At 46.9% G+C, this 15886-nt stretch overlaps 1 protein-coding gene across 10 annotated transcripts in view; it reads right to left on the reverse strand.

Moving 5' to 3' along the window:
* The window catches only part of VEPH1 (ventricular zone expressed PH domain containing 1), an 89173-nt gene that overhangs the window by 16166 nt on the left and 57121 nt on the right, over positions 1-15886 (reverse strand). For 9 of the 10 annotated variants that reach the window (XM_080604783.1, XM_080604784.1, XM_080604782.1 and 6 more), the window contains 2 exons: positions 6990-7129; positions 2952-3086 (listed from right to left, as the gene is read on the reverse strand). In XM_080604783.1, coding sequence (XP_080460909.1) covers positions 2952-3086; positions 6990-7129 — 275 coding nt within the window. Of the gene's footprint in view, positions 1-700; positions 1370-2951; positions 3087-6989; positions 7130-15886 lie in introns of those variants that run through there. The other variant, XM_080604780.1, reaches the window with a different exon arrangement.

Consider the following 15886-nt stretch of genomic DNA (forward strand, 5'->3'; position numbering starts at 1 on the left):
ATGTTCTTATTGTCCTCCAAAGAGGAATTTTATGCATGCAAGGAATTTAGCTGGCTGCTGCACTGTGTAACAGGAGAGCTGTGCAGCCTCTCTCCGTATTTCTCCCACCGGTACGTCGGGAGTGGATGTGGTGGTCTGAGCGCCCACCGCCTCCCTTCAGCTGCTTCATGCGTGGCGTGGGATCCAGAACTGCCCCCTGGGGCAGGAGAGCTGGCTCCCTGGGGAGCAGGACAGACAGACCAGCCCCTTGGTCCCCCATGGAGGGGAGAAGTCCCCCGGCAGGGGACAGCAGCGCAGAGCTATCCCTGCACACCTGGGGGGACGCAGGATGGACAAAATGCTTGGTGGCGCTGCTCTCAGCGGGTCTGTGCGGGTCATTCTAAGTGCATGTGGACTGAGCTGCACAAAAAGACCAGGACATTTGCCCTCCTGTGAAAAACCTTTCAGTGGCTGCAGTGAGCTAAAGCAGTGAGAGAGGAAATCAGGGAAATATCAATGCGGCAGTCATCCTTTTCCACTCCGTACACCTAGGACACCTCAAACGAGCCACTTAGTTTAGGAGGTGAAGCACAGGGAAACAAAAAAGCCTAATTGGAGAGGAGAGATTTATCTCATCCTCTCCCTACATCATCTTGAAAGCTTCAGTGACTCCATTGTGAAAATGTGGCAATTCTTTCTGCTGCGTAAACTGAGATAGCAAACAAAGGGCAAGGAAGAACAGAACCAACAACGGCTTAAAAATGTTAATTATTCTCTTGCAACACTGCTCAACAAAAGGCTCTCTTAGAGAATCACACGGGGCTTGTAAAGTAGTCACTGTGTCACTGCTCTGACACAGCATGAGTCAACACAAAGACTTCTGCAAAGGGCTCACACCAGCAGAGCTTTTATAATGTGTTCTGCGTGTACTTTGATAAAGAACTATGAAGCAACTGAACGGAAATCTGTAAGGATGTACATCTGGAAATGCTTTACTTCTGGCACATTTTAAGCTGTGTTGTATAAATATTTTTTGTGGCATGAACAGACTGCCCGGTGATACAGGACATTCTTTCTGTAAGCTAGGTATTCGCTGCAATTCCTCACACACGCAGCTCAGCCAAATTCAGATAGCTGTCAGTGATATAAATCTGCAAGCATTTCTCAGAATTTACTCCAGAATAAATCAGTGATGTAATAGATTTTTCTCCAGGTTTACAACATTCTTTAGAATACATATTAAAAAAAATATTGTAAATTCATTTATTGCAGAGCAGGGGTTGCAGCAAGGCTTCACTGAGGTTCCTGGTGGCTTCTGGCCCCAGAGCTTTCCCCACGTGCTCCCACATCACCCAAGTTCCTCAAATCCAGTACAGGTATTCAGATGTCACTGTAACACAAGGTGTAAAGCTTGAACGTAACACAGGACACTGATACTGCAGTGGATTTCAACCATTATGTTTTGGAATCTCTTGATTTCAAAAACCAAGGAAAAGTGCTATGTTTACCGAAACAGCCACCCCCAGAATTTTGCATTCTGCATGACTGGAAGAGGAATAATATTACCTGCAATCATTTTGTCAAATCATTCGCTGTGTTTGAAGTTCTATTAGTTACGGGAAGAACTTCTCAAACTAAAATTTCAGATTACTTAGTAAATTAATCTGCAACTTCTGGAGTTTCCAAACCTCCATTTTCTGCCTCATTCATGAAATCAGCGAAGATCAGTATCTCATTTTCCAGCTCCGCTATTTTGGGAACTCAGAGATACTCATCCTGTTACGCAGTGATGAAAGTTCCCAAAATAGGCCAAACGCTAGTATCTGAAAAATAGTAGTAGGATTATGCAACTGATGCGCTGGAGACTAATCACGTTTCTAGGGTGTTGGACGTATTTTGCAGAATTTGTGCACATGATGCACTACATCTAATTCTAGCCATGAAAGCATGCTCTTTTCTAAGCTCTTTATTCACCCCAAACTCTTCTACACTCCTCCAGCTCTGACTTTCGACTACTAGCTTTTGGCACGGACTCAAGTTAAGCCACTACTGAGCAGAAAGACATTTCTAATGCTTTCGGATGACTCAGGCTAGGATTTCAGAAGCAGCTAAAAGACTTAGTGCGAGCTGCACTGTGTCTAAGTCAAACTGGCCCATAAGCTGGGTGTCAGACGTGGGGACCCCGCTCCTCTCACAAGCTGCAGTGGCAGTTCCCACTTCAATGCAACGCTATCTTGGAGGTTCAGAAGGTGTTTCTAACAAAACTCCCGTTTTTAAATCACCCATAACCTTAGTAAATTAATCTTATTCAGTCAGACATTTCTATGCCTCGAAATATCCTGAGAGAGAGTATTTTAAAATCATGTTTGACAATTCATTTCATCCAATTTCACTGGATGGAGATGTTCGGGAATAAATAGATATTTGTTTTACAATCCTATAGCGTTCTTTTCCAAGAGCCTGATTAATAGCTTTGAAATAGCGTTCCCTGAAATCCTGGAGGCAGTAAACAGCTTTGAAAGAGTAATCTTTTAAACTGATGGGGGTAACTAATGGTGCATGTGCAAAAGATCGTTTTCATAAAATCCAAGTCCGTGTTTAACTAGGTGAATTTCCTAGTGGCTGCCAGACAGTCCATAATGGCAGCTAATCTGAATCTGGAGTTTAAAACTGTGAGCAGGAAAAACTCCATATGTAGCATCACTAGTTTTCATCACCTTGGAAACAATCCACATAAAGCGTGTAGGAGTGGCTGGAGAAGAAGCCTGGAGATCTTTCAAAGCACCATACAAAATAACACCGTGGACCCTCTGCAGAAAATATAATGGCTGGGGAAACATTTCCCAATCTCCCCACAAGCCAAGTGCTTCCTATAAAAGGGCGGTCAGAGGCATGCACTGCAAATTGCCATATGGTCACCCAGCACAAGAGGACTTGGCACATTATTAAGAGTGTGGTTCAGAGATGCTTACCTTTTGGTGTGGAAATGTAGACTGGATCATGGCAGTTTCAAAACTGTGTGTCCCCTTGAGCTGTGTCTTCTCCCACAGGGCCTTGAGGACTTGCACAGAATTACTCTGTATTGACAAAGGTTCTGCAAACAAGCTCTGAAGAAAATGTTGAAAACAGCATTTCAAGCATTTTTTACTTGGCCATTAACAAAGAGCATCTTGTTCTTATTTCATAGTGGGACAGCCATGCAAAAAAACAGGAATAAGTTCTTTTCTTTATAGGGACTTATGATGGATCAATATGCACACAGTTAGATAAATGCCCACATATTTAATTTGCTTCTGGGGCTTTTTTATTGTACACTGCATGTCTTTAAGGTCCTCAGCTCACTGTATGACCATGTATGGTCCTTGGCTCGTTATATATCACCTATTACTACGCACAGCAACTTGCATGCCATGTTTGTATGCAAATGGTGGTCTATGGAAACGTAACCAAGGTAGGCTTCTACAATGTACGTCTTAGCGATGGGCTGCTTTATGGAAATGACAGAGATGCCATTTACTAGTCAACGCAAAGAGATGGTCAGCACCGCTGCAGGTTTGCTGTGCTCATTTGGCCCTCAGGCAGGGAAGAGCCGCAGCGCAGGGCTGGTGACTGCGGTGGGTTACAGGGCGGCTGCACTGAGGGGTGGGGGATGAAGTGCAAGAGGAAAAGCCCCGTGGAAGCTGCTCAGTGCAGAGTGCGGGAATTGTCATCCCCTGAACACCCATAGCACAAGGTGAAACAGCACAAGATGAAACCTGTTAGGTTGGCTGCTGTTACCTCCAAAACCACCTGCCTCAGAGGACTAGGATATAACATTTGATGTAGAATTATTCGAGGCAGCATAAGGTTAAGTTCTTAATTGTATAAACTGCACACAAAGTCAGTGTTAAAAGAACAGCACTGCAGTTATGAGAGCTTAGCATTATTCCTCCACTACGTCTACTACATGATCTTGTAAGTAAAAAATGCATCTGCACGCAGGAGCCAAGTTAACAGTGCACAAGCAAATCTGATTTTCCGTATTTTGAACACTTGATTTCACAATGTGTACTATGTCCTTTTAACGTAGATTTCCTGGATGGATGTTCCTTGTTCTCTTTCTGAACCGAAGCCTGCCGATCCCAATTCCACCCCCAGGTAAGCCTCAGCCCAAGCCCAAGCCCTACCCCGCAGTAATCCTCCTGGGCTGCCCACCCAGTGCCTGCCCCCCCTGTGAGCCTGGGGATCCCCAGACCCTGAGCCCCCTTCTCTGCACGAGCTCTGCAGGCTCCGGAGCGGAGCTGGCAGTGCTGCACGGGGACGGCCAAACCCTCCTGCAAGCAGCTCTGCCTGAACAAGCCGCCTGCTCCTGCTTCCGAGCACGTAATGTAACCGGAGGTATTGAGCAAGCGGTCAGCAGGCATTTTTAGCGTGGCCAGGGCATGCACTTTTTTCCAGCTCTGCTGTCAGAAACAGCTGGATCATCTTGTGCAAATTAAAGCTGAGAAACAGCCAGCATGAGGCAGCACCTGGCACGAGAGGACTGCAGCCCAATTAACCTGGCTTGGGCTAATTTATGAACGGCTGTCAGGAAGGGACTGGAAAGGGCCGCGGCAGGCAAGTGGCTTGCTTGCCAGCGTGATGCTGCACCCTGATGAGAGAAATCAAACCCTACATCCTACAGCAGTATGGGATGATTTAACGAACGAATCTGGGAAATCAAGCACCTTGTCTATCGAATAACTGCTCTATTCACCCTTATTCTGATTTTCTTCCTTTATTGATAATCATTTTCCTGTATGACAACTCCTCTCTCAGCTCTCCATTGAAATATGCTCGTCTTTCTACTGGCCAAAAGCTGCTCAGCTGAGAAAACAGGAATAATTTGCAGTTTCACAACTTCCATCTGAGGGTTTCGAAACATGATACAACTACTCATTAAAATTTTTTAAATTAAATAAAAAGCAGGGTCTTGAAATTAAGGATATGTTCTGGAGACCTCAGAGAAAAATATTTCTTGTTTCTACTGTTGCAGAATGCAATGTCCAACAGAATATAGTGCGACTGGCCAGAAGAGAATAAAAATACAGTAACTTGTACAGAAATCTGCAGGAACTGTGTATTAGCTGTCTGTTAATCTATGACAAGTCTGCTGAAAGCTACATTTTTATCACCGGTCTTTCATTTAACTCATTATTAACACACTATAAAATATATTTTATGTCAAATTTATCTCTTGTGCAATTTCACAGACTTAACTAACATTTTTCCAGGGCCAAATTCAGAGCAGCGTGATTTAATAATAGTTACGTGTCCAGTACATAAAAGTTTTAGGATTTCAAACAAACAAAAAAAAGCACGAATTAGCTCACATGAGGCACACCAATGCACTGCAGGTTTGGGTGCAGCGTTCTTTTTTCACAAGAGAAAGCACGAAGTGCTGCGCTTGCGTGGTGTTTGCAGGGATGCTTTGGGGCAGTGTTGGTTAGGAGCTTTTAGGGCAGCATCCTGAGGAAGCAGAGCCTGGCTGGGGCAGGTGGAGATGGGAAGGGGGCAGCGAGGACAGGGAGGGAAAGGCACGCTTCCCCTGTCTGCTGGGCAGCACGCGGGGCTTGATATTCCCAACGAGAAACGGCAGTGCTGAATTCAGAGCGATCGAGGAAGGAGTAGAGAGGGAGAGCAGGTACAATGAAAGACATCAGGAAAAGGCTGGGTGTGGGGGACTGCGGGCGTGAGCAGCGAGCGTGCCGTCGGTGCAGCTGAGTGAGCCCACGGAGCACCGGTGGGGCGAGGGTCGGCGGTGGGGTCGGGGCAGCGAGCGAGGTGTGCCTGCCCTCCTCGTGCCTGCTTCTCCTCCTTCAGTTCTGTGCCTCTCAGTGCTGTGCGCGTATTTCTCAACATCTGTTTCCCTTGCTCTCATTGAGAACAAAATGTTACATTCGTGACATAATTTATTTAATCTCTCTAGGCTCTGTTTAAATCCAACCTCCTCCTTCAGGCTTTCTTTTACAGAGTCATTCACCCCCTTTATTTTCCCCTTCCCTATCATCTTCTTGTTCTTGGTTTTGCTGCTGCCCTTTTCTGCTTCCTTATCTCTCTTCTCTGACCTCTCCTTCCTGTTGCCTGTTACCCACGAGTAACAACCACGCTGGATTTTTTTAAAAATATTTTCTGTATTTATTTCTAGGAACAAACACAGGGAGGAGTGACCTGACCTGTTAGCTTTACAGTAACTCACTAAGCATGTTTTAAGGTTCAGATAAATCCTTTGTATTTCTAAGTCTGCAGTAGGGTGGGGTGAATGGCAATGGCCAATACTACAAAGGTTAAGAAAACAAACCTGATCATTTTATTATAGAAACCTTTTGTTTCATCTTGAACTGTGAACGTAAGGTATTCTTTTACAATTTCACACTATTTGTAACCTATTAGGAAATCCCATACACGTCCAAATAAGGGGCCGCACTTGGAAGTGGCATTAAGATTTGGACAGTAATTTTAGGGTTGGTAGGTGAACAGCACTGATCTAATTTGCAAATCCCACTCAGTCAAAACTTCCACAGTAAAAAAAAATAAAAAAAAAATCCAGTGGGTGCTGCCCCTTGAACGTCACCTGAAGTCTCTGGGGTCGATTCTGCTTCCACACGAACCAACTGTGCTTCTCCTGTTCACGTGCAAAGCAGCAGAGCAGCACCTAGGACTTACTGCAAGCTTTGCCTGAATCAGGACAACAAGGTTTGGCCCCACATTGTGCTCTTCAGGCTTTGTAATCTCTACAGACAGTTTGAATTTGTTACATTCAATAGAAATCCTTAAACTGCAAAATCACTTCAACCTGCTGTAGTGTACCCACCGTGGTGAGACCCACAATAAACCTGACAGCTCTCTGAGAAATCACAAGGCTCACAAAAATTCACATTAACAGCACTGTGGATTAGAAGCACATTTCAACAGATTAACCATTAAAACAGGTACATTTCCAGGTACAGCATGAAAAATACAGAGGTGCCACTAATCCGTACTGCACACACCTGCTGGAAGAGAAACATGATGTGGATCCACAGCGGGGGCTGCCGGCTGACGAGGGTGAAGCTGGATTTACTGTACAGGCAGTAGTGGCCCTTCAGGGGACAGCTGAAGAACAGCTTTGCTACGCAGTTTCTCACGGTATCTAGAAATAAATATAGAGAATATTAAAATTAGCTGCACAGAAGACAGAAGCCAAGTGCCCGTGCTGAGTGGGGATGCACTTCCAGTGCTGCTGCACCCCAGGCTCGTTACACTTCCACTCATCAGGCACCCACAAACCAGCTCCTGTGGCATCCAGAAGGGCACTGCTGTGTCTGTGCCATCAAATTAAGAACAAGCCATGGGACAATACTAGAGAAATTTTGTCTCAGGTGCTTTAAATCCTCCATAGCAGTCACTCGCACCCAAATACAAGAGGTACAAGACAGCACACGGGCTGTTACCATTAACCTCACATACTCTGCACTGCTTCGCAGCTTATCGAACCAGGCAGACCTGTCAGAACTGTGAATTGCTTCTTTAAAGAGTTTGCTGGGAAAAAAATAATCCCATATTAGGAAATGGCTAAGGGCTCTGCGAACCCCACTTCTTCCCAACCACGTGTGGTGCAGGTCTGCTGGTCACACCTGATCTGTGCCTAAACATTATCGACCAAAATCCCACAGCGCTTACGTGGGATCCAAAAGCGCCCTTTGGGACCATCTGCTCAGCACAAAAGCTATAGCTACGTAACGTTACCTGACTTGAACTTCCCATGCTGGTTTTAACTGGAAACAAAGCCCCTGAGATATGCGATCCTGCTTTTGAAAAATACTGACCTCGAACCTTCATTTTCTGTCTCTGGATGACGCCTCGTAATGATAACAGCATGTTAGGCATAACCTCATCAGGCTGCTTTACTAGCTTAAAATAATGATATCATTGTATAGTCCCTTTGAACAAGAACAATGAGTGTTCCAAGGTAAAAGGCATGGAAAACAGGAGGTGAAGATCCTTAAGTGAAGACCTCGGTGCTGCACCCACATCACCCAGCTGGAGAGCTGGGCTTGACGGGGGGGAACAACCAGTCCCAGCGGCTGCTGCCGCGCTTGCTTCCTAGCCACAGGCAGAACAGACGGACAGACAGACAGAAGACAAGCCACCCTGCAGCAGCCGATGAGCTGGTATAGAGTGATCCATGTGCAGAGCCCCCCTCCCTGACCTCTCCTGAGGCTCCGTCCTGCCGGCACCCGCAGGGGGAAGCCAGGCGTGCGCAAGGCAAGCAGCGAGCCCACGCGTGCTCCTGCGAGCCACCAGGCGGGTCTCCCCGCGCAGCACCCGCGGCGTGAATCGTTCACTGGAGGTGGCTGACACGGGGCCAGCTGTGCGAGGAGCGTTACTCGGTCTCGTGCTGTCCCGGTGAGTCACAGTGCAGTGAAGGTGTAGGAATAAAATGCTGCAAGGAAATAGTCTAATCGGAACAGTAAGCGGTAACATTTTGGAAGTGCTGTGGACCTGCTGACAACGGGAGCCAGCAAGAAGGAAGGCTCCTGGGAGGCAGCCTCTATGTCCAGCCTCTGTGACCATCTTGAAATACTTGTTGCGAACATTTTTCGTCTAACCAAGATGTGAAAGCAAGAGAGAAACGTAATAAATACAGTATTTCACATCCAAGCATTGCGTGAGAAATGAATTTGTCAGAAGCACAAAAGGCTGGGTCCCCAGAACCAAAATATCAGTGGGTCAAATTGTCACAGAATATGTGGCAAATTCACAGCCTGGGCTGCCTGAACCTGCCCAGTGTGCTGCAGAGAGAGCAGGTGGCTGTCAGGGGCTGGGAGAAACTTCAGAAGCTGGCACGTGGAACCTGCTCTGTTACCCTTTGACAAAGCTGTTGGAATTTGTCGAGGAAAGGAAGTCACCTGCAGCAAGTGGGGACTGCTGGGGCTCCACTGCCACAAGGAGAAAAGGTCTGGGATGTGAAGGCAGAGGAAGATTAGAGTCCACAAAGAACAGCAGAGGCACCACACACGCTGTGGGGAAGGAAACAGGGGCCGAGGCAATGCATCGTGTTGGGAAGTGAAGGCAAGAACTAAAACTGACTGTACAGGCAGTCAGAAAGGGGTGAGAACAGTGCTCCTTCCTCGGGGTAAGGCTCACAAGTTATCATTGACAGCGTTACAGCTGGTGAAGCTTGGATTACCTGGACACCACCGGGTTGCTCATCAGTCCATAACCACAGGCAGGTGCACGAGCCAACGCGGGGCCAGAACGAGTGACGCTGCGCGGAAAGGAAAGCTGCAGGCGCTAGAGGGTCAGAGAGACGAGCTGGGAGGCGAGGAGGAACTTGGAGGAAGTTTCCTTCGCTGTGATACAGTGATGGGAAGAGGAGCTGAAGTGGGGCCACTGCTCCCGGCTTCTGGGAGGTCCTGGGCAGGTCTGAAAAAATGAAACCACCCAGGAACGTTGCCTTGGTTGAAGAAGGGAGAAATCTGCAGGAAGGGGAGCTTGATGCCAGGCGTTGGGCATTTGCAGACCGCTCTTTGAAGAAGGTAACATTGAGTTGTGCATTTTGACTAATTCTGACGAATCTGGGAGTGCTGTTTGGGCTTTCTTAATCATCTGGGCACAAACCCACTCGAAATTCAAAGGAGCACCAAGATCTACAGTGAGGCAATACGGGAAGCATATGATCGTAAGCCTTCAGCACTGGAAAGTCGAGGCTTAAAGTTAAGCTAACAAAGATGTTAATGCTGCTAAACTGAGATGATAATCCTGGAAAGAAAATTACCTTAGCTGCAGATCACAAATGTACCGTGCCTGCGAGCAACACTCCCACCTTAGCAGGAAAAAAGATAGGGCAGAAAATCCGCTACTCTTGGCTAAGCAGCTGTGGGGAAGGCCTGAGTCTAATCTAATTACCCAAGCCACTAACCTGACAGTGTTCACATTCAATATACAAGAGGAATTTGGGAAACTGAAGGGGTTAATTAGACCGACCCTAAGTCCTGGGATGTATTACAGCACAGAACTAAACGCTGTCTCCAAGGAGCCTGCTGACAGAACGCTCCTCCACCAGCATGGTCCAAACTAAAGATCCCTGGCTTATGCATCGCAGATGCTAACAAAGAACCTTAATTTCAATATACTCCCCCAGACGTAGAGGTTTGGCTTTGGTCCACGTGTGTGAAAAGTTTAATGCTTCATTATGGGAAATCGCTCTTAGCTAAAAGTGACCATAAAGCACGTTCTGCCACTGCTCAAAGGAGCTGGCAGTCACTGCCTTCCTCTCCAGTGAGCACGGCGCTTCTTTTTTCATTACAAGTGGAGGAATTGACAAGAAACCTGGGAGGCATGCGAAGGCTGCAGGCCAGCGCCGGAGTGCCTTAAACAATTGTGCAAGGCAGCAGAGCCCGGAGCCGGAGCTCCTGTCCCCCACATCACGTCCACACGAAGCCGATGAAGCCCCAGCCGTGCCGTCTGCCACAGAAGCCGCTGCAGCTGTGGGCAGAGGGCGGCGGAGCCCCGGGGAGCAGCTGAGAAAGGGCACTTGGTGTTAGGTGGGACTGTGCTCGGTAGGACCGCGAAGGAGGTTCCCAAAGGCCACAGAACAAAAAACTGCATGGGATATATGGAGGGACACCAAAATCTAAGAAAACGCTTAGCAAGACACTGGATGACATGGAAAAAATGCTGAGGCTGATAACGCATGCCAAAATAAACGTCAGCTCAAGCACTGGAGCCCGTGCTGGCTGAGCAGAAAGCTAATTCCTGGAAAAAAGTAACATTCATCTGTCAATACCAAGTGAAAAAAGCCTCCTACTCAATTCAGACAATATTCAAACCTTTGGTACGAGATGAGCAATTACTCATAGCAGTTTCTACTACATTTGATATGCTGAATGTGGCAATATCTGGTAACAAGCCAAAGTTTACTACACGCAGCTCTAAATTGATGGCATGGAACTGCTAGTTTCAACACACAACAGCTAATCTCAGCTATCCCATAGTTAGTGGGAAGTGATATTAAAATAATAAACCTATTTCTGATGAAAACTAAGATGACCCTGATCCCTATCTAGCAGCGTTTCACTGTACTTTGCTCAACTGCCAACCACAATGTCACTACCATGGCCATTTATTCTTATGCTTGTGGGAGATCTTTGAATAGGCAAGGCTAAATGAATTTCTTATCATCCAGGCACATGAAGCTGCCACCGTTTCAGACAACTAGTTACGCTGTGCCTTTTCACAAAACGTTTAAAATGGAAAAAACTATATGGTGATTTTAATTAGCAGCAGCATCAGAGACCGACATGCAAGACTGACGCACTGGATCGACAGACACGGCAGAACACCAGTGCAGGATAACCAGCAGCCCGTTGGAGCACACGTCCCCACCAACAACCTCAGAGACAGACCTCTAACTAAAAAAAACTAATCCTAAATCACACAGGGTGAGTCACGGTCCTTCGAAATTTGACAGCATCCATTGAACTGCAACCATGTCAATAGAGTTCTCTTCTTCTACATCCCACATAAAAACATTGCAGATATTGTAAATGTTACTCAACAGGCTATCGAGCCTTTCTGGTTCAAAACGCCCCCCAAAATGTTTGTATTATATAGTATTATCCTACCACCCAGCTGTTGTTAGACACTTGTATGCTACATTTTCATTTTTAAGAAGCTAAACCAAAGCACTGTTTCCAGAAGTGAAAATATAACTCTTTACAAGCATTTTCCCTCTCATGTAGGGATTTCAATTCAGAGTCCCCGCACTACATCCCACTGCAGCACAGAGTAGTAACATTAACTGCTTCTTGATATTACTAGTATAACATTACACTTTTATAGCATCTTATTCAAGGATCCCAGAGAACCATGAATTAAACCTCAAAGCACCCATTGCAGCAGGCCATTTTTGCTGTACCTTCTGGGTAAGCTAGAAGAGTGGCAGGCTCATTTAGGAGCGAAGCACGCACATAACACATCCGTGTTCATACTTGTGCTCAGACGCTCTGAGAATGGAAAAGGTACTTCCAAAACCAGTGTAGAATTAACAAATTACATGTACTTACGTGTTCAGTATATACAGTTTAAGAAGATACATTTTTGGGCTTTCCTAAAGCACATCTCCACACATTGGCTGAGCTTTAGGTAAGCTATGTTGCATACTTTTTCCAGTCCCTCATTGCAATGATCTATGAAACACTATGAACCAAATCTCAACCTTGTGTAATCCCAGCTGATCCCAGAGGAATTAAAGCAGAGATGATAATGCATAGCAAGACCTATTTGCACCTGTGAAACTTTAAGGCAGCCATTTCTAGGGAAAACAACTCATTGCATTTGCATTTGGCAGTGCAGAGCGGCTGACAAAGGGGAATGTGATGGCTGAACAGGGACCAGGTTCACGAGGCTAGCTAGGAAAGGGGAGCAAACAGATTTTTGCTTAAGATGAGTAAAAATAAATCATTTGCAGGCCTGAATCAGAGAATAAAAAACAGTTGAATTCATATAACAGGAAAGCACACACAACTTAGAAAAACACTTCATTTAGTGTCCTGTCCCATCTGACCTAAATTAGGATTCATGGAAACACCATTTCAGCCATCAGAGCTGTGACTACCACACGGGCTCATAAAAGCTTTAACTGCAGAAAAAGAAGACAACCCGACAGACAGACCTGTTTTAGGACTAGCTTAAGAGTGCTAGCCCTTGGAGCTGGACAATGGATATGGTCATTTTACTTGGGCCAGAAAAACCTCTTGCACTTGTCAATGTGCCAAAAGACACCAAAGGATGACCAGGCTCCCCTGAAAACATGACTGCTGGTCAGGAAGCACTTCTCACCACGTCTGCTGGCAAGTCCTAAACTCCTAGCAAGAGAATAAGCACCAACTTGTTTTTTTTTCCTACAAGAAACAAGAGAATATATGTTGCAATTTTAAAGTTCACTACTAAGTGCTTGTGCCTGGGGAAAAAGAATATAAGCACAAGAATTTGTCAGAGTTGTTGCTTGTTGTTTACTCCAGCTTACCATGCAGGGGTAGCCAGGAGGGATGTAACGTAGTCAAGTAGGTACAGAGTCACTGGTTCTGGGAACAATTCACGCATTATTTGATTTACAGTGGTAATCCTTTACTATTAAATAAAGTCTGTTAATAGGAGTAAAAGTATGCTCATAAATTTCCCAAATAGACTCAAACCCACCCATAAACATGAAACTGGAGAACAAGAAATGGATAAAACTTCTTAAGTGTCAAACCATTTTCAGCTTCCTCAGTTTCCTTTTCTCTTCAGTTTAGATTACAGATAAGGATGCAAACAGTAAATATGTTTGTAGGAGAAAAGAGTAATTTTTAAAGCAGTCAGCTTCAATAAACTATTATTTTTTGGAGCACTACTAGCTTTACATGCATGCCATAACCCAGCTCAATGGGCACTTCCCCCAGTAAGTCACCCAAACTACAATGCAGAGGTACGATGTCAATGGGCTCGGGGAGCCCGCTACAATGCAGTCAGTACGCAGAGTTCAAATCTGAGTGGTAAAAGCCATATATGAGAACATACAGATTTGCTTAACTTCATAACATTTTCTGACTCCTTCTCTTCCCCGTCAGGGTCATGAAAAGCCTGTGCCATCTGGGAAGGTCTACCTCTCTCCCGTCATCCCATCTTCAGCTGCAAAAGCGCGCTTCCCTTTCTGCCTGAATCGATGACTGAAGCGCAAAGAGCCCACGATGTCCATGCAGGACAGCCAGGTCCTGGGGAAATGTCCCCATCCCCATGGCCACCTCCACTCGGCACCCGCAGCCTGGCGGGGGGCTGGTGCTTGCCCCATGGCACGGGCACCAGCCATGCAGGGCTCTTCTCCCCTGCCGAAATCGGAGCTCAGGTGTAGCAGGCAGGGCAGGGTAGGGCAGGGCTGTCGTCCTGCTGAGAGCGCGCCTCAGGGAAGCACAGGGTCCGTCCTGGTCCCCACCACCGCTCCCAAGTCCAAGCCCTCCGGTTTGCCTTTGAGGAGCGCTAACAAATCCCCTTCGGGAACCCCTCTGCTATCACCAGGTAAATCACATCTGGGGGTCGGCCTGTTCCAGAGGAGGCTTCCAGACCAGCACACCAGCTGCTGTCACCGCAGACGCGAGGGCAGGCCGCTACGAGCGCCTCCACACCCCCGTTACGCCCCCCGCACCACGGGGGCTCTCTACGCAGCCCAGGGCCCAGATCGCCGCGAGCACAAGGGCCAGCCCGCGCGTTCACGCCTCCATTTTCACCGCCTCACCTGACATTTGGGATGGATTTGAACGTTAATACCAGTTCCACGGGATAAAACACCAACTAATGTTTCTTTGGCCTAGCAGAAACGGGGCTGATCTCTGGAAACGCTGGCCTGAGCCCGCGCAGCGCCGTGGTGCCGCTGAGGGAGCGGAGGTGCATCTGGTCCCAATCAGGCCGGGCCGAAGGAATGCTGGAATCGATCGGCCCGGTGCAGAGGCGAGCACTGCAGGGGACCAACGAGCTTTTCCATCTACTCCGTCATGTGGTACCGATTAGCTCTCGGTACAGCATAAAACATAACAACAACCAGATTTCGGGCCAGATATTGCAACCTGTTTCCCCTGCCGCCGCCTCCTTTATCAGAGTTCTGTCGTTAAGCCCACAAAATATTTGCTGTTTATATTTCCTCCTGCAGGGCAACAAGGAGCCAGGAGCGGCTCGCTACTATAAAGCGGCTATAACATCGTTCCTTGAATTTTTAACGTGGCTGCAGCACCCAAGAATTGAGTGATGCATCCGATGTCTCTGGCCTCGGTCCTTCTGAGGTAGAGAGGCACAAATCCTCCACTGCCCTCTGCGCACACACACCGTGTTTTCTTTCCAGTGGCTTGCTTGGCACTGAGCTGTAGGCAATAACAGTGGTGTTTTTATTTCAATTGTCTGAAGAGCCCCTAGAACTAGAGGAAAGACAGGGATCTCCCCTCAAGTTATAGCCAAAATTAGCAGTTCCACAGGCTCGTGTCTGGGAACTGTTTGACACCAGCCACTCGTTGCCAGGGGCAGGCCCTGCAGCCACGCCATTTGATCCGCTATGCCTTCATGTCTGGGAAAGGAGAATACGTCAAGACTTACCCAGCATGCAGGGGTCGGGGTGAAGCCCAGCGAGGCTAGAGCAGACGGAGCCACCAGCTCCATGCTGCACGCAGCAGAAGTTGGACTAAACCAGGTAAGATATTGATTCAGGCTGGGTGTTGTGGCACTCCTGAGGTCAGCTCTGGCAGGTCACACCACCATTAATGACCAACACAGAACACGGTTTCTTGTTCTCGGTCACTGAAATTCCAGTGGCACCGAGGTGGTGGAAATCCTTCCCAGCCTATGCTGAAAAGCAGTAGCAAAGCTGGGGAGTGTTCAGGAAATTAGAGAGGCACAGCTCTGGGCTGCTGCCATCAGCAAGATCCCGGAGGTACCGATAAGACAGAAGATCACAAACCATCTGGAAAAATATGGGCTGATGAAAACTGCTTAGCTCCGTGGAAGCTAAAGCATTTGACAAATACAGTGGCCTCTTTTTTTTTTTTTTTTTTGAGGAAAAGGTCCACAGGATTAAGAGGATTAAAGTGATGAACATGATATAAAAGAATGTCTCAAGTTGCTTAAAGCACAGCAGAGATGAGAATCCATGCAAGGTGGTTGAAACTAAGTGGGAACCGAACCAAACCATCAGCCCCAAACTGAAACAACCTAAAATAAAAGGATTTTTGTGGTTTCAGATGCCTTCTTTATGCACCATTTTAAATCCCCTCTCACACTGCAGTGTAAGTCCCAAAAGATTCACTTATGCACGTACACACGGACCCAGTAGGTTGTTGGATCTTGTCCATTCTTCAAAACCTTCTCAACTTGACCATTTCCT

Source organism: Anser brachyrhynchus (assembly GCF_964034855.1).
Source record: "Anser brachyrhynchus genome assembly, chromosome: 9".
NCBI lineage: Eukaryota > Metazoa > Chordata > Aves > Anseriformes > Anatidae > Anser > Anser brachyrhynchus.